General features: G+C 34.6%; 1 protein-coding gene across 1 annotated transcript in view; it reads right to left on the bottom strand.

Annotated features, from left to right (window-relative positions):
* Positions 1–21,689, bottom strand: part of FAM81A (family with sequence similarity 81 member A) — a 95,044-nt gene that overhangs the window by 3,735 nt on the left and 69,620 nt on the right. The window contains exons 7-8 of the mRNA XM_003755710.2: positions 4,657–4,792; positions 317–512 (exon numbers count right to left, since the gene is read on the bottom strand). Coding sequence (XP_003755758.1) covers positions 317–512; positions 4,657–4,792 — 332 coding nt within the window. The remainder of the gene's footprint in view (positions 1–316; positions 513–4,656; positions 4,793–21,689) is intronic.

Below are 21,689 nucleotides of genomic sequence, written 5' to 3'. Positions count from 1 at the left end.
AGCACAACAATTTCACTCTTGAAATAGTTCTTTAAAAGTTCTGGTAATAGTTCACTTTGTCAAGCAAACAGTAATTGTATGGAACTTTCAAAACCATATATGTGTGTGTGTGTGTGTGTGTGTGTGTGTGTGTGTGTGTATATATATTAATAGAGCCTAACTAGTCAGCAAAGTGGTTTGATATACTTTGGGGACACTATGGTATACTTACTTTTACAATTAACATAGTTTCTAGAAGATGGTAGAGAATGATACAAATCATTTTGTTTTCACATTAAAGAGAACATAAATTATGTTTAAAAATTTTTTGCCCTACCAGCATTAACTTCTGCTTTCATTTCTTTCATTTCTTCATTCATCTGTAATTCAATCTTGCTGATTCGAATATTGATCTTCTCATCATCATACTTTGGTCTCTGTGCTTCCATATTTTTCTTTTGTATCTCTTCTATTTTGTCTAGTTTTGCTGACATCTGACTGAACTTCTTCTCTATGGTCCTTTCACTGATTTCCTGGGATTGATGAAAATAATTTCACTTAATCACTCTAAAATGAAAATGCATCCCACATAAAAATTACTGAAGTCACCTAATTACTATGCTGAGCATGAATATAAACAAGAGGTGAATTAAATTCAATACATTATTAAGCACCTACAGTGTTTAAGATATGGTAACAGGCAATGAGGATACAATAATTTAAAATGACTGGAAATGACAGTTCTAGCCTTAAAAAAAAGTTACCCAATGGGGAATCAAGAAAAGGAAAAGGAAGCAGCTATATAAAAAAAATGATGTAAGGCATTGTTTCCCAAAGTGGGGTATGGGAAGAGTTTGGTGGGAGTGCGCGATGCACTGGAGTTTGGTGAGGATATGCACTGCACCAAGCTTAGCTGCACCTAATTCTACATTCTCATGAGTCGAGTCAAGACAATTTTGTGAGACGTGAGATGGCCCGGTGTGACACGGCGTGAATATATCACACTTTGTTACAGAGACAACTTACTTCGTTAATAATTAGTGGCTTCTCCAGGTGCCTGTGTACTTTTAGCTTTTGTACGATTTTTCTTATAGGAAAGGTTTGTTATGTGCTTTAGTAAGTCCCACTGATTTTGATTATTTTTATATAGAAGGATGAAATTGTTTGTGCCGAGATAACAGATCATCATAATTTGGTTCCCTAGTTGTTGCTTTTAATCTGAGATGCGAGTCAACATCCAATAGTCTGTTCCTTTTTTTCGACTTAATGTCTACAAATGCTGAAAAAGCAACTTCACATAAATATGAAGTTGGAAAAGACAAGATGTATTTCAGAACTTTTTCTGTCAAAACAGGATACACGTGTTGCTCTTGTAACCAGAATGATGTTAAAGTACACTCCTTATGTTTATTTTTCAAGAATCCATCTGAAGCCAATTCCAACAATTGCTCTTCTTCTGCATGCGACAAACCTTCTGGCATGGATTTATATTTTATTATGAATAATTTTATTTTTATTTATTATTATTTTGTTTATTACCAAAAAAACAAAAAATAAATATATTTTGATTGTAATTAAAATACATCCATTTTTTAATGAGAGGTATTCAGCATTACAAAAATTATAGAAAGGGGTACACATATGTCAAAAGTTTGGGAAACATTGATGTAAGGGGGAAAAAATCAATCAAACAGTTATTAAGTGCTTACAATGTTCCAGGCACTGTGCTAATCACCAGTGACACAAGTTTAAAAAAAAAAAGAAAAGAAAGAAACAGTTCCTGCCCTCAAGGAGTTTACAATTCAATCTAGGGGACAATTTGCAAACAAATTTATACTTTGCAAGCTATATACACTGGTTAAACAGGCACTAGAGAGAAGGCACTAGAATGAAGAGGGATTGGGGAAGGATTCTTATAGGAGGTGGAATTTTAGTTGGGACTTAAAGGAAGCCAGAGAAATTAGTAATCTTAGTGGAGGAAGGAGAGCATTCCAGGAATGGGGAACAAGCAGAGAAAAATGCCCAGAGCTGAGAGATGAAGTGCCTTGTTCATGGAACAGCAAGGGGACAAGCCAGGCTTGTGATTTAAGAAAATCATTTTAGTGACTAAATGGAGGATGGATGGAGTGGAGTGAGGAGAGACTTGAGGCAGACCCATCAATAGGATATTTGCAATAAGATGATGAGGACTTGCACTGGAGAGATGGCAATGTCAGAGGAGAGGGGGGGTGTTTGAGAAATGATGAAGAGGTGAAATTGACAGGCCCTGGCAATAGCTTAGATATGGGGAGTGAGAGATGGTGAGGAGAACTAAATGGCTCCTAGGTCATGAGCCTAAGGGACTGAGAGGATGGTGCTGTCCTTTACAACAATAGAGAAGAGAGGAGATGGGGAGCATTCAAGGGGGAAAATACAAAGACAGGAAGAACAATAAGAAAAGTTGAGATGCAACAACATCTTTTGCAATGAAAAGGGACCAGGGAATTAAAAAAAAATAGCAGCTAAGTTAATTCTTAAAGAAAGCAAAAGATTTCAAAAAGTAGAAATACCAAGTGCTTTTCAGCCATGAAGGAGAAAGGGCCTGCATCAGTGCAAGAAAAGGCACAGAAAATGCAAATCTTGTAAAATAAGGCCAGTACTAGATGATGGAGGGTCTGGGCAAAGGAGCCACTGAAGGTTTTTAAACAGGAGGAGTCAACCAGATTCTGTATATTGGGGGAAGTTATTTTGTCCACAGTGTGAATGATAGATTGAAGAAGAGGAAGACTGGTCCAAGTTAGGAATTCAAGTAATAGCAGTATAATTAGAGATGATGGAACCTAAAAGTTATTAGACAGACTCAACAGGACTTAGTGCCTGATTCCATGGAGGGCAAGCCAGGGTGAGGAATATGTGTCCCACATATCCAAAATCTAAAAAAATCAATGTGAATCTAAAACTATGGACCAGTTGGATTCTGGTAGATGATCTTAAAGAAACTTGATAAGTCATTTTCATTATTTATCTTTCTTTAAGAGTTAATTCATGAAGGCCATATCTAAGAATCCCCAAATAACCTGGCTGTGATATGGCCAAATTAGAAAGAATCAGTCATTGATGATTTTCATTACTAACCCAGATTCATGCATGGTCAATTCAGGAGCACTGAATTTGGGGAGAACAGAGACCGGGGTCAAATTATGCTGACAATTCAACCATAAATTAACAAATATATATCTTAATCCACAAGCACCTCCTATGTGGCAGGAGTTTATAAACATGAGTACAGTATGTTTCTAACAAGCAAACACTTCTCTTTTCTTAGCTTAAAGAAAAACAAAATAAACCAAAACTTGCACAGGGAAAGATGTGGGAATAGTGTTGATAAGTAATCATAAAAGCATGTAATTTACCTAACACAGCTTCTTGATTTACAGATAAAAGAGATTTAGGCCTAGAGAGGTAAATAAGTATATTATGAAGCTGTAACTCAGACACCATATACAACTGCACATTGACTGTGTCGCACCATCTGAGGTTAAAAACTAATAAAAATGAGTCAGCCAAAGAGTTTTATTGCTCAATAACTTCTGAAAATGGGATGTGTAGCTGGTTGATCAAGGGAATTCCCTGATCAACTTGAAGTTTGAAGTAGCTAGACTTTGAGACCTTATATCTTCCTAGGGAGAATATAAACATACCCCATAGAGGCTGAATTTAGTTTAGAGGAGGTGAATTAGTGGGTTATATAATTTGTCACAGTGACCTACTATTGAGGGAGGAGCAACCCATTTGTGCTGGCCTATGAAAGAGTGACATCAGATCTTTTCAGTCCTTTTTCCTTTTCTTTCAAAAAGGTCCTAGAAACACATGAGAACTAAAAGGAACCTAGGTGCCCTGACTGGAGATATCTTACCCACATCTCTAGAAACCTAGACCACATCTGAGATAGATTAGAAGTTTTCTGGAGTAAACTCTGCATGGGGGCATAAAGAAATCAAAGTGTGTTATGAGGAAGAGTAGGAAAGGAAGGACATCCCCTAAGACAAGTCCATGTAAAGCCAGGGCTTGGGAATTCCTGACTACCTGTAACATTCTGGAAACTATTCCAACTACCATTGTCTATGAATCCCTACATATACAAAATTGTTCTAGACCAAATTTTCAAATGAGTCTGTGAAACTCTGAGAAGTTATTAGGAATCCTTAAGCACAAGAAGAGAAGCAAATGAGAAAAGCAACGATAGATAAAAATTTTACTCTCTACCTTTTTGGAAATATAACTTCTTCAGATATAAGTTATTTTAGGGCAAACGAAATTACTTAGTAATAGAATTGTCAAAACTAGATCTCTGAGGTTAGGTGAATACAAAGCTGATGTCAAAGAATTGTTATTACTTGATTTAGCTGCTTAATGAGGATAATCAATTTGGATAACTTTAAATTAAATTTATTTAGTCCCAAGTCCCTGAATTTATGTCTATACAGGCTAAATAAGCTCAAACAAATCTAAGTCCCTTTGTCTCTTTAAAAGGAAAACAAAATAAAGAAAAAAGACTCTTGTCATTTAAAAAACCTTAAAAACTTATATAAGTAAGCAAACTGACAGACAATTGCTATGAATGACCAAAATAGTCTCTAATACAGATTTTTAAATGTCATTTTATTAGGCAATACAAACATAATAATAGATACCTACACTATTTTCCTTAACAACCAAGGCAAGTTGATCAATCTTCTGTAAAAGTTCTTTTTCTATTCGTTCTTGTTCCTGTTGCAACCAATTCCGTGCAGACAAAATCTGGCTGCTAAGTTCTTCCACTGTACCTTTAAATCTAAGAAAAGAAAATTAGTGAATTGAAAATGGAAATGAACTCCAAAGCATTTTACTCTCTCATTTATAGCTCTGTACAAATATCAGCTTTTCACAATTACTTATTATATACCAACTACATGTTCTGAACTATGATAAGATAATGAAGAACAGAAAAGACCCACAACAGAAAAAGAGTAAAGTATGCTACTTGCTCTTACAGAGTCAAATCAGGCAATAATACTTAAAATACACATGAGACAATTAGAGAACAATAAAAAAAAAAATAGAACATAATCAAGCACCAAAATACATGGTTTAAGGATGTGTGCTGTGGAAGGGAAGAAAGTATTCATTTTCAAATACTGAGAAAAGCTCCCCAAATTTTAAAGTTATTTTATCCTCAAAAAGAAAGAGATTTCATCCTTAGACAATTAGTATATTTCTCTCTGTGACTCAGACTGAAAATATAGTCAAGTTGAAAAAGGACTCTCATCAGGTGTCTCATCAAGACAAGGATAGAGTCTTAAAATGCAAGCCAACAGACCACAACCTCTGATTGTTCCTAATTTGCAAAATTTGAAAAGGCTTAGAGAAAAGACCTACCCTCTGAAGAATGGACTAAGCTTATAAAGACTCATCATCAGAGGGGATTGGGTAGCAAATAGGTGATTTATGTGTGGGAGAAAAAGAGAAGGGTTGACAGTGCAACATGCATTGATGGGAAGAGTTCCAGTACCAGTGCCCTTGAAGGTATGTAGGCTTACAAAGAAGATTTTATTTCTTGTTTAAAGTTATAATCTAAGATCATAACTCTAATAAAGCTGGTACTGTGCCTGCCTGTTTCTTCAAGGCAAGTATCTACCATTCTTTTGCTTCCTCCTAAGAAGTTTATGCAATTGTATTACCTAAAATATACCAAGAGAAGAGCTATTAAAGCAAAGAAACCAGGGCTGGAAATAAAAGAAATTCTCCTCTTCTCCAAAATCAAGGAGTACTCTGCTATATCCACTATACCTAGAAAGAAGACTCTGGCTCTATGTGTATATGCATATACATTCTATACATATAATTTTTTACAAGAAAAAGATTTTTTCATTGTTACAATGGACAACTAACATAGAAAAAAAATGCTTTTAACTTTTCCAAATATCAAAATGAACAACAAAGTTTGGGGAATTGAGTGTTTTTAACTTTTAGATGTAAGAATATATAATTAAAAGAAAGAAGGGAAACATGAAAAAGGTTTGCTACCTTTCTTGCTATATAGCCAAAATGCTTCTGAGGAAACCATAAATCTTTACTTATGAAGAATAGGCAACAGTTTTTGCTCAAAGTTGTTTTCTTACTTAGATGTATCATCATAATCACTACACATTTTGTAATCTTAACCAATTAAAAACAGGCTAGTAGAGAAAATACACAAAAGAACTATAGTATAGGAGGGAAAAAAGCATTGTAATTTTTTTTTTGAGGCAATTGGGGTTAAGTGACTTGCCCACTGTCATATACCTAGAAAGTGTTAAATGTCTGAGGTCAAATTTGAACTCAGATCTCCTGACTGCAGGATTGGTGCTCTATCCACTGTACCATCTAGTTTTCCAAAGCACTATAATTTTTACCTGAATTCCAAAATCCTAGCTCTGCCAATTTTTACAGTACTTGTAGATCTATGGACAAGTCATTTTCCCTTTGGGCCTCAATATCCTTATCTCTGAAATGAGAAATTCAGAATAAATGAGCTGAAATTAGAATAAATGGGGTTTTAGGTCCCTTCTAGCTCTAAAACTATGATAATATAACAAAAACTTAAACTGCTGTGCTGCATTTCAAAGACAATACAATTCTAATCCATTGCACTTGGCAGAAGAAAAGGTAGTTTGAGATTAGGCAGCTGGAATGAGCAACGTGATTTTACAGCTTGGAAATTAAATGTTGCCATGGCTAATGAGTTTATACATCGATAAAGCTGAAGACATTTATACATAATATGTCAAAATGTTGTCTAAATCATATTTTCCTTTGAACAAGATGACCCCCAGATTCTAAAGTAGCTTTTCCCCATACCAGTGGGGAGCCATAGGTCTATATACATCTCATTTTGCACATCTCATTTACATAAGCAACAAAGCTGCAAAGCTACATTCCACCCTATTTCATAATATAGGACCAAGAAAGCTCCCTCTCCTCCAAGTGAAAGAGAAACTAAGGCTGTGACAACGGAAAATAGGAACTGAAAGGAAATAGTTCACATTTTTTTTGGACTCTATGATCTTAATTTTTTTTCATTTCAACAATCCTCTGAAGTAAATTATAGAGTAAAGTAGTGAAAATATAGCCACTTTCCAGGAAATTGGGGCTCAGAAATATCAAATACCTTACCTAGGGTCGCACAGCTAATAACATGATAGAAAGTGATGAAGCTGGAAGTGATCCCAGGTCTTTTGACACCAGTGATGAATTTAGTGCATATGTTGGGAACTGAATTTTACTTAGAAGCAACTATATATTTGTTACGGTGTATTTTCAGCATCCCATACCAATTTCTGTTTCCATCTGCATTTGTTTCTTTTCAAATGAGCAAAAACAATTCATCCAAATGTTGACAGAGCCCAGTGGTTTTCTTCATGTCAACATAAAGAAGTAGATTTATTTGTTTCCTTTTCTTTTAGTAAATGTCTGAGGTATCTTCTTTGGCATATATCAGCAGGGGAGACTTTGGCAAAGAGCTTGCTTTGATTCTCATTTTAAATTTTGTTTCTTCTTTTAGTTGCTTAGGAAAAGGTGGGAGGGGACATACTACAAGTTAAAAAAAATTCATCCATGGACTGCCTGCTGTTCCTCAGAATGTGCAGAATTTTTTTTTTTGGTTTTTATTTAATAGCCTTTTATTTACAGGATATATGCATGGGTAACTTTACAGCATTAACAATTGCCAAACCTCTTGTTCCAATTTTTTTACCTCTTACCCCCCCCACCCCCTCCCCTAGATGGCAGGATGACCAGTAGATGTTAAATATATTAAAATATAAATTAGATACACAATAAGTATACTTGACCAAAACGTTATTTTGCTGTACAAAAAGAATCAGACTCTGAAATATTGTACAATTAGCTTGTGAAGGAAATCAAAAATGCAGGTGTGCATAAATATAGGGATTGGGAATTCAATGTAATGGTTTTTAGTCATCTCCCAGAGTTCTTTTTCTGGGCATAGCTGGTTCAGTTCATTACTGCTCCATTGGAAATGATTTGGTTGATCTCGTTGCTGAGGATGGCCTGGTCCATCAGAACTGGTCATCATAGAATGTGCAGAATTTCACTGAAAGTCTAAAGTTATTAGTTTGAGAAGAGTGGTAGGGGTCTAATGGTATCAGAAGGGAATGGAAATTTATACAAAAGATATTATGAAATTAAAATCAATGCTACTTGGTAACAGATTGTATGTGGGAAGAGGTAAGTAGTGAGACAAGAGTCAAGGATTACATCTAGGTTGTGAACTGAATGACAAGGGTGGCTTTACCCTTGATAATAATAGGGAAGTCTGGAAGAAGAGAGAAGTTAGGGTTGAGTTGGTTTTAGACTGGATGAGTTTAAGATGTCTGTCAGCCATCTAGTTCCAGTTGTGATAGGCATTGGAGATGAAAAACTACAAATTAGAAGAGAGGTTAGACATAGATAAATAGATCAGAGAATAAGATAATTAGATCATCAGCCTACAGATGATAATTGAATTCAAGGTGATGTAATCATCAAGCAAAATAGGTGAAAGGAAGAATTGTTTTTTCTCCAGATAATAGTTTAAATAAAATTCATGTAACTTGTTTTAAAAAGAGCCCATACTATTTGCACTAACAGATTCAAAAATGGAACATATTCATGCTTCTATATTGATTCTAGAAGCCAAAAACAAAAACAAAGACAGGTGCTTGCAAACTAGTGCTTTCTCCTGATCTGCATCTCAGAAGTCTGGTGGGAAGTTTACCAAAAGATTATGGGTCTATCATACTATAAATTCATTAGAAAGGCAAATGAAAGAGGACAAGAAATTCCAACTGAAAAATAATTAACTAATACTACTTCTCTGAACCTGTGATCTCATCAATGTGGATATTCCCTCCAACAACAGACTACAACCCAACTGTAGCCTCTCATTCTGAGCAATAATACTTCTCCCTATCCTTCTATATGTCCTCTACAGGGGCTTTCCTCTAAATTTCTTGTCATTATATGAATATCTATGGATCACACATTGGTCTTTCTCTTTCTCACTCACTATTAAATGATTAAATTACTTTCTTTTCCAACTATACATATATTTGATAATAGCCTCTTCTCTTGCACAATTCTTGGTTAATGATGTTTTGCAGGCTTGCTTTAAAACACTAAAGAAGTCACCTTGAGCTTCTACAATGACCTTTGAATAACTTTAATTCCTCTATGACATGATATTCTAAGACTCACAGCCTCACTAAAAGAATATTGTTTAAAAAAAATTCTTAGGGAGAAGTTGTTGCTCATTAAAAGTACTATGCAATTCCCCAAAGGCAATCTAGGAAGCTCTAGTTTTCAATTCTGAGCCCAACTCCCTGTCCATTTAGTGGCTATCCAAAGCACATGTTGTCTGGTTAGTTGGTTGGTTGGTTGTTGTACTTTACTCTCAAAGAGCACCAAAATATCAACACTATGTTAGAATCGAGTTACAGTATATTCAATTGTGGTTGATCAGATCAATATAAGCTCGGAATGCTCTGCCACAGGTTGGACACAAACAGTCCCTATGAACATTTAGGGTGGCTTCTCTAACTTTGTGCATCTCATGTTTCTTCCAAGCTAATTCAATTCTGCTTTGCTCCTACAGCACAAGACCTTCTCTGAGGAGGGCACGCCATTTCTAAAGTTCTTAAGAGAGATTTTGTGAGTTCCTTATATTGCTTTTTCTGACCACCTTGTAAGCACTTGCCCTGTGTGAGTTCTCCATAAAACAGTTTCTGGTAATCATACATTTGGCATTCCAACACTGTGGCCAGTACAACAGAGTTGTACTCTCTGCAGTAGAGTTTGAATGCTTAACGCTTTCATTTGAGAAATGATCTCAGTGTCTAGTATCTCATTCTGCCAGGTGATCTTCAGAAGTGATTCCGTTTCCTGTCATGGCACTGATAATAGTGTCCAAGTTTCATAGGAATCCAGCAATAAGTCAGCATAACAACTCTGTAGACCCCTGTCTGGTAGTTAACTCTAATACTCTCCTCTCCCACACTTTCCTTTAAAGTTTCCCAAACACTGAGCTAACTCTGGCAATCATTATTAAGTGGACATCTCTGGAAAGCATACTACCAAGGTAATTGAATTTATCCACAGAATTCAAAACTTCACCATTTGCTGTAAGTGATGGTTCTATATATGGATGATGTGGTGTTGGCTGAAGAATACCTGAGTTTTCTTGGGGTTACTTGTTAGACCAAAATTACCATAAACACACAGAATCAATCATGGGGTGAGGGAAGGGGGTCTCTCTCTCTCTCTCTTAATCATTGCTGGCAAGATTCTTGCCAGAGAACTCTTTAATAGGCTGCTCCTGCACCTGGAAAAAGGTTATCTACTTGACAGCCAGTGTGACTTCAGAATATTCTGAGGAACAACTGATATGGTGTTACTGCCTGACAACTCCAGGAGAAACGCCAGGAATTGATTGAACAGAGGTCAGCAAATAACATTTGTAGAGCTGACCAAGGCCTTTGTAACTGTCAGTCATAAGAACTTATGGAAAATTACATCAAAATTTGGTTGCCCAGAGAAGTTCATCAATATGGTACAGCAATTTCATGATGGCATGCTTGTCAGGGTTCTGGAGAATGGATAATGCTCTCACACTTTCCCAGTCACCAATGGAGTGAAACAAGGTTGTGTGGTTGCTGCTATGCTTTTTATCATGATGTTTTCAGCCATGTTGTCAAATACCTTGAAGGAGGACAAATATAGAATCAAAGTCAGCAACTGTACTGATGGTAAATGCTTCAACTTTTTTTGCAGAGGACTGTGCATTCAATGCAGACTCTGAAGCCAAAACAAAACAAAGTATGGATCACTTTTCTGCTACTTGTGCTAATTTTGGTCTAACAATTAATACTAAGAAAACACAGGTACTCCATCAGCCAACGCCACACCATCCATATGTGGAACCATCAGTTACAGAAAATGGTTAAGTTTTGAACACTGTAGATGAGTTCGCTTACCTTGGTGTATACTTTCCAGGGATTCCACACTGATGGATTGTCTACCCAATTTATAAATCATAATCTGGGCAAGAGGCATGCTCCATCAAGTAGTTTTTACCAGTGTGAAGAGTTAGGCTCAACTCTTTTGAGTCACTGTAGAACTCATTTAAGAATCCCTGTAATGATCCAGGATGCATGAAATTAATAAAATGTCGTTTGCAAACAGGAGCATGTGAAGAACTTCACCTACAGAGAATCCTTTATTTGGACTCTATTCTGGGCATCCTCAATGATGGAGGCAAGAATCTTTGGTCTACCTTCACATAACATCTGGCTTGGTTTTAACAGAGGATCAAATAAAATTACCTCAGCTGCAATATTTTTCAAGGAATAGTGTGTGGTTTTGACACATTCATGGGTAATGGCTTACAGGAGGAGGTGATGGTCTATCAAATTAATATCTTTTTATAGTCAACAAACAATGGGATTGTGTATAAACTATATCTTTCACTCAATCGATTGTGTGACTGTAAAGACATAACCTGCTATAGAATATTACTTGAAAAAAGCATTGCCAATTCCCTTCTCATGTTTATCAAGGAGGATGTTAGATTAATAACATAAAATCAGCAGGGAGGAAATAGGAATATGGCTTGGTAGTTATTAATATTCTTTTGTTCACCTTTTTTTAAAGTGTAACAAGGTCAGATTATTTTCTTTGGTATACTCCCCTCTGAGATACCTTCAGAATCAATGTGCTAATGTTCATAAAATTATTTCCCTCTAGCACAGACTTCTTTTGTGTATGTTAGACTAGGCCAGCTGTTCTTCATGTCTCTTTTCTCATGTTGTTTCTACTTCTTCATGTAGAATTTTAGCTACTGTAATATTACTGCCACAGGTCAGTAGCAGAGCATAAAAAGAGTACTCAAAGAAGTCAAGAAGATCTGGATTCATGCCTCTTAATATTTGTCGGATATATGACCACTTCTTGGATCTTTAGGCAACATTTTAAGGCTGTAAATTATAGATAGGTTGTAATTTGTGTCAATGGAGGAAATTCCTACATTAATTAAATTACAGGTCCTCTAAAAATTAATAGTACAGAAATCTTAGAGATATAAAAATATCCTATGGAAATTCTATTAGTGAAACTTCCATACTTTTACAAATATATGTGGCAAATAGGATCATCTATCTATATTTAATGAAATTGAGTTGTAATTGTTAAAAACTGAAGAAGCTGCACGATTAAGCCAGAAAAAAAGGGAAACCTCAATTACCAATTCAAATACCAAACAAGAATTAGTATAAGGCCTTACTCAGACAGATATAGAGGGTAGCTTTGGAACAGTAAAGTGGTCTTTCCTAAGAATATCACTTTTAGAACTTAAGATAAACAATAGAGCCAACTAGGGCCAAAGAAACAATGGTTGATTGATTGATTGGTTGATTCCACTGAGTAATCACAGAACAATTCACCATTCCTCTGAGAGAACAAAACCAAAAAATCCAGCACAGTTATTCATTTTTAGCAAACATGGTACAATAATTAGGGAAGGAAATAAAAGGAAGAGTTAAAGTGACTAATCCACAGGAAGTCTGGAGACTATTTAAAGAAATCACTGAAAGCCCAGGATAAAAATCTGTACTAAGGACAAAAGCAAAAACAAATCTGACGTTTGAAAATTCATTTTGGAGGCTTAGTGAAAGTAGAATATGGTGTTGCTATGCTCTTGAAACTTGAAAGGAAGAGGATCCCCAAATGACAAGCAAAATAAAAGAGGCTATCAAAAGTAATAATCTAATTAAGAAGTACAGGGAATCCCACTTGACTTAACATGTCAAGTGAAAATCATAAATTAGGTGGGCCAAACAAAGAAACACTTGACAAAGGGTTCAAGAAACTACAATGACAAGTTCTTTAAAATATACCAAAGGGAGAAAGTAAGGAAGAAAATAATAGGGATTACTTGATGATGGTACAAAAAATGAATTTAGGGATTAAAAGGAGAAACTAAATTATTTACCTTGGTTTTTAGAAGGGAGGGAAATGGTCTAAAATAACTAAAGTGTAAAATTATTAAACTGTTAACTGAGATGTACAAGTAATTGCTACCATGACCACAATACTAAAATACTTTCAGATTGCTACTGTGACTCACATTGATAATAAAAAATATCTTAGCAAAGACCATAGAGAAAAATGTGACGGTCCATTGGGAACTAAAGAATGATAAAGATTGAGAACTGGCATTTATAAAATCCTGAGGAACAGAGGTAGAATGAAAATAGATTTAATCACCAAATGAAAGAAGACTAGAATTAGCAGGTATCCCTTGATGTTTTACATTTATAGCATCCATTTGTTCGAGAAGCACCAAAATTTATGTAGGGTTGTTTTGGGTTTGGTTTCTTTTTAAGAATTAAGATGTTTGTTTTTCAAATAGGCCATCACAGACTTCCCAAAAATGGAATGTTATTGACTCTTCCACCCTTACAATACATTTTTCAGTATTTCTACTAAACAGAATTCTAGATATTAAAGACTATTTTAACTTGGCTCAATAATGCAATGTTTTAAGTTCTTAAAAATAAAATGGACCTTGATATGTGTTCATGGATATTATTTATGGATATTTAGCCATTTGAAACTCTATTATGGGATGAAGTCAGGAAAGACAAAATCTTTCCTATTCTGAATTCTAGTACAGACTAATTATAAACTATGAGTAATAGGGAATGTTAACTATTAGGTAATATAATTTTCCTCATTTGGATCATAACCACTCTCCTCTACTGCCTGTGCTCCCTCATGTATTTCACCCAAACAATGCAAAAGAAAAAAATTCAAAATTTATTGACTAAAACAAGCATATCCTTCAAAATTTCTCAAACCAAATGCTGAAATAATAAAAGACAAATTACAAAATAGTTGGTAAATCATTGCAAAACTTAAGCAAAACTAATGAAAGGAACAAAAGAAGCAGTTTCAGCATAACTATATATCTTCTGCACATTTGTAAGTTGACAAATGGGTAAGCTCAAATGAACTTCATTTTAACGTGTTCTTTTTTAACCGTGAACTTGAAAACTATCAATAGTATGAACATTTCTACACACAAACACCAGAAAAATAGAGATTATATAAACACATGAATCCACAACTCTACTATACAGTTTATTTCTTTTAAAATGTAATAAACTGAAACCTTGGGGACTGTAAGTCTGGGGGGGCAACTGCATCAGTAATGGCAGCTGCTAGAGTTCAACCCACAGATGATAACAGAATCAGAAAACTGATCAGAATGAGACTACAGGGAATCTTTTGCTGTCACTGGGTACAGGATTTCATTATATTGCCTATATGTGGCTCTAGGTTGAAATCCCAAGGTGGGGAGGAGCATTAAGAAAATGAAGACCCTGATCATAATTCCAGTGTGGAAAAGAATGACTATGGTTGCTCACAAACCAAAACATAGGACAGGAGAGCAGTGATCACTCCTCTCCTTAAATCATAATATGTTGGAAAAACTGAAAACTTACAGACCCCCAGAATTAGCTCTGAAAAAAGCAGCATAAAAAAGCTTAAGTTTGAGATAAATGCCCCTCCACCAGAAGCAGAGACCAAGAAATAGGCTGGAAAATGAGCAAATAACAATATCAAAATAATAATCTGACCACATAAGGTTATTAAGCAGAGAAGGAAAACCAAAACACAAACTCAAAAGACGTTAACCAAGTCAAAACATCTACTTGAAAAGTCTCTAAATATGAATTAATCTCAGGCTCTAAAAAAATTTTCTAGAAGAGCTCAAAAAATGATTTGGAAAATCAAATAAGAAATATGGAGGGGGTGGAAAATGAGAGTTATGCAAGAAAATTATGAGAAAAAAATCAATATGTTGGCAAGGAAACATATAAATAACTGAAAATAATAATGCCTTAAAAAACAAGAATAGGCCAAATGGTAAAAGAGGCATAAAAACCCACTGAAAAGTGAAGAAGATCATTCCTTAAAAATCAGAATTAGGGAAATGAAGGTTATGACTTCATGAGACATCAAGAAAAAAATCAAACAAAATCAAAAGAACAAAAAATGAAATATTTCATTGGAAAAATGCCTTAGAAAATGGATCAAAAAGTTAATTTTAAAATTATTGAACTACCTGAAAGTCATGATCAAAAAAAAAAAAAAAAGAGCCTGAACATCATTTTTCAAGGCTTCATCAAAGAGCACTGCCTTGATATCCTAGAACCAGAGAGTAAAATAAGTTGAAAGAATCACTTCCTAAAAGAGATCCCAAAATGAAAATACCAAGGATATCAGAGTCAAATTCCAAGCTCCCAAGCCAAGAACATATTGCAAGCAGCCAGAAAGAAACAATTCAAATATTGAGGAGCCACAGTCAAAAAAAAAAAAACCCACAGGATTTAGCAGCTTCCAAGTTAAAGGATTGAAGGACTTTAGAATATGATATTCCAGAAGACAAAGAAGCTAAAATTACAACTAAGAATAATCTACCCAGAATAACTGAGTATAATCTATCAGTGGGAAAAAATGGGTATTTAATAAATAGAGGACTTTCTAGTATTCCTAATGAAAAGATCAGAACTGAACAGAAAATCTAATTTTCAAATACAAAACTCAAGAGAAGCATAGAAAGGTAAATATGAAAGAAAAATTATATGGGATTTAATAAAAAATAAAGTATTTACATTACTACATGAGAAGATGATATTTTTAGTTCCTAAATATTTTCTCAATAGAGCAGTGAGAAGAAGTAAGAATATACACAAACTTATAACACAGGTGTGAATTAACTATGATAAGATATCCAATCAAGTTAAATTAAAGAGTGAAAAAGACGTAAATACTGAGGTAGGAAGGGAGAGGTAGAATGGGGTAAATTATCTCACATAAAAGAGGTACAAAAGAGATTTTACTTTAGAGGGGATATTAGGAGGAGGGGTAGAAGTGGCAGGCAACAATTGAATCACTGAAAATGGATCAAAGAGGGAATAATATACACACTCAGTTGAGTATAGAAATCTATCTTACTCTACAGGGACAGGGTGAAAGGAGAAAGAGAAAAGGATAGAGAGAGAAAAATTAGGATGGAGGGAAATACATAGTAATTATAAATATGAATGTGAATGGGATGAACTCACCCATAAATTGAAAATGGATAACAGAATAAATTACATGGCTTAAAAATAAAGGGAGAAACCATAAGCAAATTCGGGATCATGTAGTAGTTTACCTGTCAGATCTATGGGTAAAAATTTATAGTACCATTTTTTTTATGAAGGCAAACTGGGGAGTAAACAAGTTGAGTATATGATTGTGATAGAATTATTGGGCTATAAGATATGACAAGCAGGATGCTTTCTGAAAATCCTGAAAAGATTTGTATAAACTGAAGCAAAGTGAACTGAGCAGAACCAGGAAAACATTATACACAATAACAGTACTACTGTATAATGATCAATGTGTACAACTTAGCTATTCCCAGAAAAAAAAAAAGATTTATGAAAATTTGGAAGCACGTAGGATGAAAAATGTAATCCACCTCCAGAAAATGAACTGATAGAGTCTGAATGAAGATCAGAGTAGATTTTTTTTAACTTTATTTTTCTTGAGGGGGGGGTGTGTATTTTTTTCACAATATGACTAATATGCTTTGTGTGACTGCAGATGTATAATCTTCATCAAATGGTTTACCTTCTCAATAAGTGAGGAGGGAAAGGAGAGAATTTGAAACTCAAATTTTTTTTAAAGAATATAAAAATTATTTTTATGTATAATTGAAAAAAAATTTTTAAATATATATTAAATTAACATGTATGAGAGGAGCAATATCTCAATGCATCTGTCCACACAGGGTAGACTAGTCTTCCTTAAATAGCACTGAGTCATTCCCCAAGACTTGGTTGGCTCAAGAAAACATTGTACATAGCACAAACAAGATTATGCAATGATCAACTCTGATGGACTTGGCTCTTTTCCACAATAAGGTGATTCAGGCCAATTCCAATAGACTTGTGATAGAGAAAGCCATCTGTATCCAGAAAAAGGACTATGGGGACTGAATGTGAATCATAGTGTTTTCACCTTTTTTGTTGTTACTTTCTTGCTTTTTGTTTTCCTTCTCATTTTTTCCTTATTGATCTGATTTTTCTTGTGCAATATGATAACTGGGAAATATGTACAGAATAATTGCACGTTTAACGTATATTGGGTACTTGCTGTCCAGGAGAGGGGGTGAGGGGAAAGGAGGGAGAAAAAATTTGGAACACAGTTTTGCAAGGATGAATGTTGAAAACTATGTTTGCATATATTTTGAAAATAAAAAGCTACTGTTTAAAAAAAAAAACTTAACTCAGAGGAGTAAGGATTCAGAATAAGGTGTTAGAGGGTTCTTCAGATGCTTTTGTGGGGAGGAGGTTGTAATGGGAGTTTCACCTGAATCAACTCAAGGGGTTATGAATCTCTATTCTTGAGGAAAATCCTTCTCTAGAGAGGATTCTGGGAAGATGATAGAGTAGATCAGAAAATTCCAAGCTCTCCAGATTTCCCCCACAAACAGACAAAATTGTGACTCAGGGCAAAAATAGACTTAAAAACAAATAAGAATTGAGGCAGAATAAGATCCTCCTGGGACAAAAGGAGAAGATCCAAAAAAAGCCCCAGTGAAACTAAGTACTTTCAGGTTAGTTCCACTGAAAGGCCTTCCAGACAGTCGTAGCCCAGAACTTGCACCTCCCAGACAGACGAGAGAGTCCAAGTGTCTGAGATGTCTGAGTTAGGGAAAATTGAGGGAACCTCTGTTGATAAAGAATATCAGGCCCAGCTGTGCTGCCCAGATTTGGCCCTGGGCAAGGATGAATACAGAAGAAATAAGGCAGGGACACTGATGGCCACTGTGAGAAATGGATGGGCATTTGGTTTCCACAATGGCAAAGGTTAAATTGGGGAAAGAGGCTGAATTGGAGGGCTGAAACCCACAGGAACATTGGTGGGTGTTGGAGTGGAGTTTATCTCCCCCAAAAGAATGAAAGAATACAAGCTTCTTAGGGGCAGGGATTGGGTTTTGTGATGGAGGTGGTGTTCTTTGCCCCTACCTTTGCACTTCTGAAGTCCCCCTCAGTGCATACACATTTCTTCCATCACATCTCTCCTTGTGACTCTTGCTGATCCCTTTTGAGCAAGCAACTTTGTTTCTTACTCTTTTGTTGCTGGGAAAAGTTCCTGTGTAAACTGGATGTGGATGGTGACTCCATTTTAAACTCTGTATAAATTTGCTGAGAACAGCTCACCTTTGCACTCTCTTGGGTTTTCCTTTTTCATGAGAAAGCAATAAATTCCTTTTTTCCTCTTCTAAAACAAGTCTCTGATTAATTGGAGGGGCTACAGTGACCCTTACCACACACCATGAACACTTGCAGAGGATAGGATTCTGGATTTTGGTTTCTATCCAGAGGAGAGATCTGAAGGAAGATCTGACGTCAGAGGCACCATTCCCCGCACTCCAAGACAAGAGATGATTACACTAATAATCTATTATTAAAAGGAATAGAAAAAAGGAGACACGCATAGAAAATTACTATGGGAATAAAGAAGACTGGGGGGTCATTTTCAGAGGGCAAAACTAAAATAAAAAAGCTCTCCTATCTCAAAGAGCAACATCAAATATTCACCTATACAAGAAGAATTTATAAAAGAACTTTTAAAAGACTTTAAAGAATAAATGAGAGAGGTTGATGAAAAGCTAAAAAAAATCCAAGAAAAGCAAATATTATGAAAAGAAAGTCAATCAAGTAGAAAAGGAAATCCAGAATTTTAAGAAAGAAAATGACTCCTTGGAAACTAGAATTGGCAAGGGGAAGCCAGCAAAGTTATAAGAGACAAAGAAATAATAAAAAAGGATGAAAAGCTAGAAGAGAATATGACACATTTCATAAGAAAAATAACAGATGTGGGAATAGATCAAAAAAAGAAAACATAAGAATGTTTGGACTACTAAAAAGCTACAACCAAAAAAAATTATCGTGATATAATAATACAAGAAATAATTAAATAAAATTGTTCCGGAATGTTAGGGCAAGACAGGAAAATAGATATAGAAAAAAATCCACTGATCACCACCTGAAAGAGATCTTCTGAGAAAATCCTGGAGGAATATAAAACCCTAATTCCCAAACCCCCAGATCATGGAGAAAATATTACAAGCAATGAGAAAAAAAAATTAAAATATGATAGAATCACACTAGACCTACCAGCAGCTAGATTAAAAAACTGCAGGTCTTGGAACACTATATGTTGAAAAGTCAAAGAACTAGGGTTACAACCAAAAATATCATACCAGAAAAATTAAACATAATCTTATATTTTAATGGACATTAAATGAATTATCAGACATTCAAGATTTTGTTGCAAAAAAACCTGAACTTTATAGAAAATTTGACATATGAGATCCAAGAGAAATATCAGGTAAATTACATCAAAGATTAATTTCAAGGGACTCAAAAAGGACAAACTATTTATGCTTTATATGTGGAAATGTAAACCATATGTCTAAGATTGTCATGAGTAAATGAATATTTTGAAAGAAAGAGTGGGATAAAGTTGAGTATGATGTGATTCCAAAAAGCAAAACCACATAGGAAAGGTAAAAAAGAGTAATTAGATTATATAAATAAGATGTGAGAGCAAGAACTGACAGGAATTAGGTAAAGAGACGGGCTGATAGTTCTAAGATCCTACTCACAGTAGGAATGGGTTAAAAAGGGAACAATACATATATTTTTAGAAGAGTATAAAAGTCTTCTAAATCTACTAAGAAATAAGAGATAATGGAATAGGATATGAGAGGGGATAAAAGGGAATATACATTAATAGGAATGGGATAAAGAGGAAGAAAAAAATAGGAGGAAAAGGTAGGGGGAGAAGACAAGAGGATTCCAGAAGAAGGGATAGTTTAAGGAATAACAAGAAAAGGTGTTGGGTACAAATAAAGTAAAGAATCAGAAGAATCCTAGAATTTAGGGAAAAAAAGTAGAGATAATAGTCATTATTCTCAAAGTTTAAGTTAAAATACACTCAATCAAAAAAGAAAAATAGGGAAACTACACTGTCCGCCACATTAATCAATACTGTTTTAGATTATTTAAAAAATAACTAGATAGTATAAGGTTGGGACATTGCTGTGGTATAGGAAACAATAAGTTGATGGATTTAGAAAAATATTTAGAATTTGACTTTAAGAAGGATGATGTTATCTACCTTCAGAGAAACAAAGGACAAACAAGCATAGTATAACAAGCAAATATATGATGTATAGGAATGTATATATATATATATATATGTGCATGATTCTAGAAATCTATGTGTATGTGTGTATGTAAATATATATAAATTTAACTACAGCCTGCTTGGGAGTAATGGAGGGAGAAAAAGGGAAAAACAGAATAAAGTAAAAAATGCCATCAGAGAACAAAAGTAAACCTACCAGGAAGCAAAGAAAAAATGGACAGTTCTGAATACAACATATAGTATTTATTATATATGCTTTCATGAAGTAGAAATTTTTTGTTTCATATTCTGAATCCTTTCTATACTCTGCTTTACACATAACAATGTTTTTTTTTCTTTTTCCTATTTCTATTCAAGTATCAAATAAATATATACATTAAAAAATTTTTAAAACACTAGAATATATAGGAGAAAAAAAGAAATCCTTCTCTAGCTCTAGCCAAGTAAATTTCTTTTTGTTAATACTAAACTGATCTATGAGTGTCTCATTTTGTTCCAATAAAAAACCTGGACTATGAGGAAACTGGCCAAAGTCAAGCCCCACCCAGAACACTGCCCTGTCTTTGTCTCCTTCAGAACACCGCTCTAGTATCATCTGGGTTTTCATTAAAAAGTTTCATCAATGCTCTTTTCTTTCTTTTCTTCCCTTTTTTTTTTATTACACTATCACTAACTGGCAACTTTCCTACCTCCCCAACTAGCACTCTTCAAATAAAAGCTGTCCCTTTTGTTAAACGGTTGTATATATAAATGTATGTACTATTCTGTATCTATAATTTATCACTTTTTCAACAAGAAGTGAGGGACATCTTCATCATGAATCTTCCAGAGTTGTTATTGATCACTGAATTCATTAAACTTCCTAAGTCTCTCAAAAATGTTAGTCTTTATGTTATTGTGGTCATTGTATAAAAAAGTTCTACTTCTACACTTGCTCAGCATCAGTTCATACAAGTTTTCCCACAATTCTCTGAATTTGTCCCTTCCATCATTTCTTATAATATAGTAATACTCCATAATTCATAAAACATAATTTTTGACCATTCCCCAATTGATAGATACTTCATTTCCAGTTTTTTGCTAAAATAAAAAGTACAGTTATAAATACTTTTTATACATATGAATCCTTTCCCTCTTTATCTAATGTAAGAAGAATATTTCTACTAGCAAATGAGCACTTTTCTCCAAATGGGCTATAGCATATTCCTGTAACTGCTAAAAAGAAATTTAAGAAGCAGATTTGGAGTTGTCATATATGAATAGCATAGCAATCAAGAATGAATAACTCTACAGAAACTTACAAATTGCATCCACTTGATTCAACTATTCTCCTAGCAAAATATATTATATATAAGTACTTAATAAATGTTCTCTATATTGAA

The sequence above is a fragment of the Sarcophilus harrisii genome, chromosome 2, assembly GCF_902635505.1.
Source record: "Sarcophilus harrisii chromosome 2, mSarHar1.11, whole genome shotgun sequence".
NCBI lineage: Eukaryota > Metazoa > Chordata > Mammalia > Dasyuromorphia > Dasyuridae > Sarcophilus > Sarcophilus harrisii.
The sequence above is the reverse complement of the archived record's forward strand: the minus strand, read 5'-3'. Positions and strand labels throughout refer to the sequence as shown.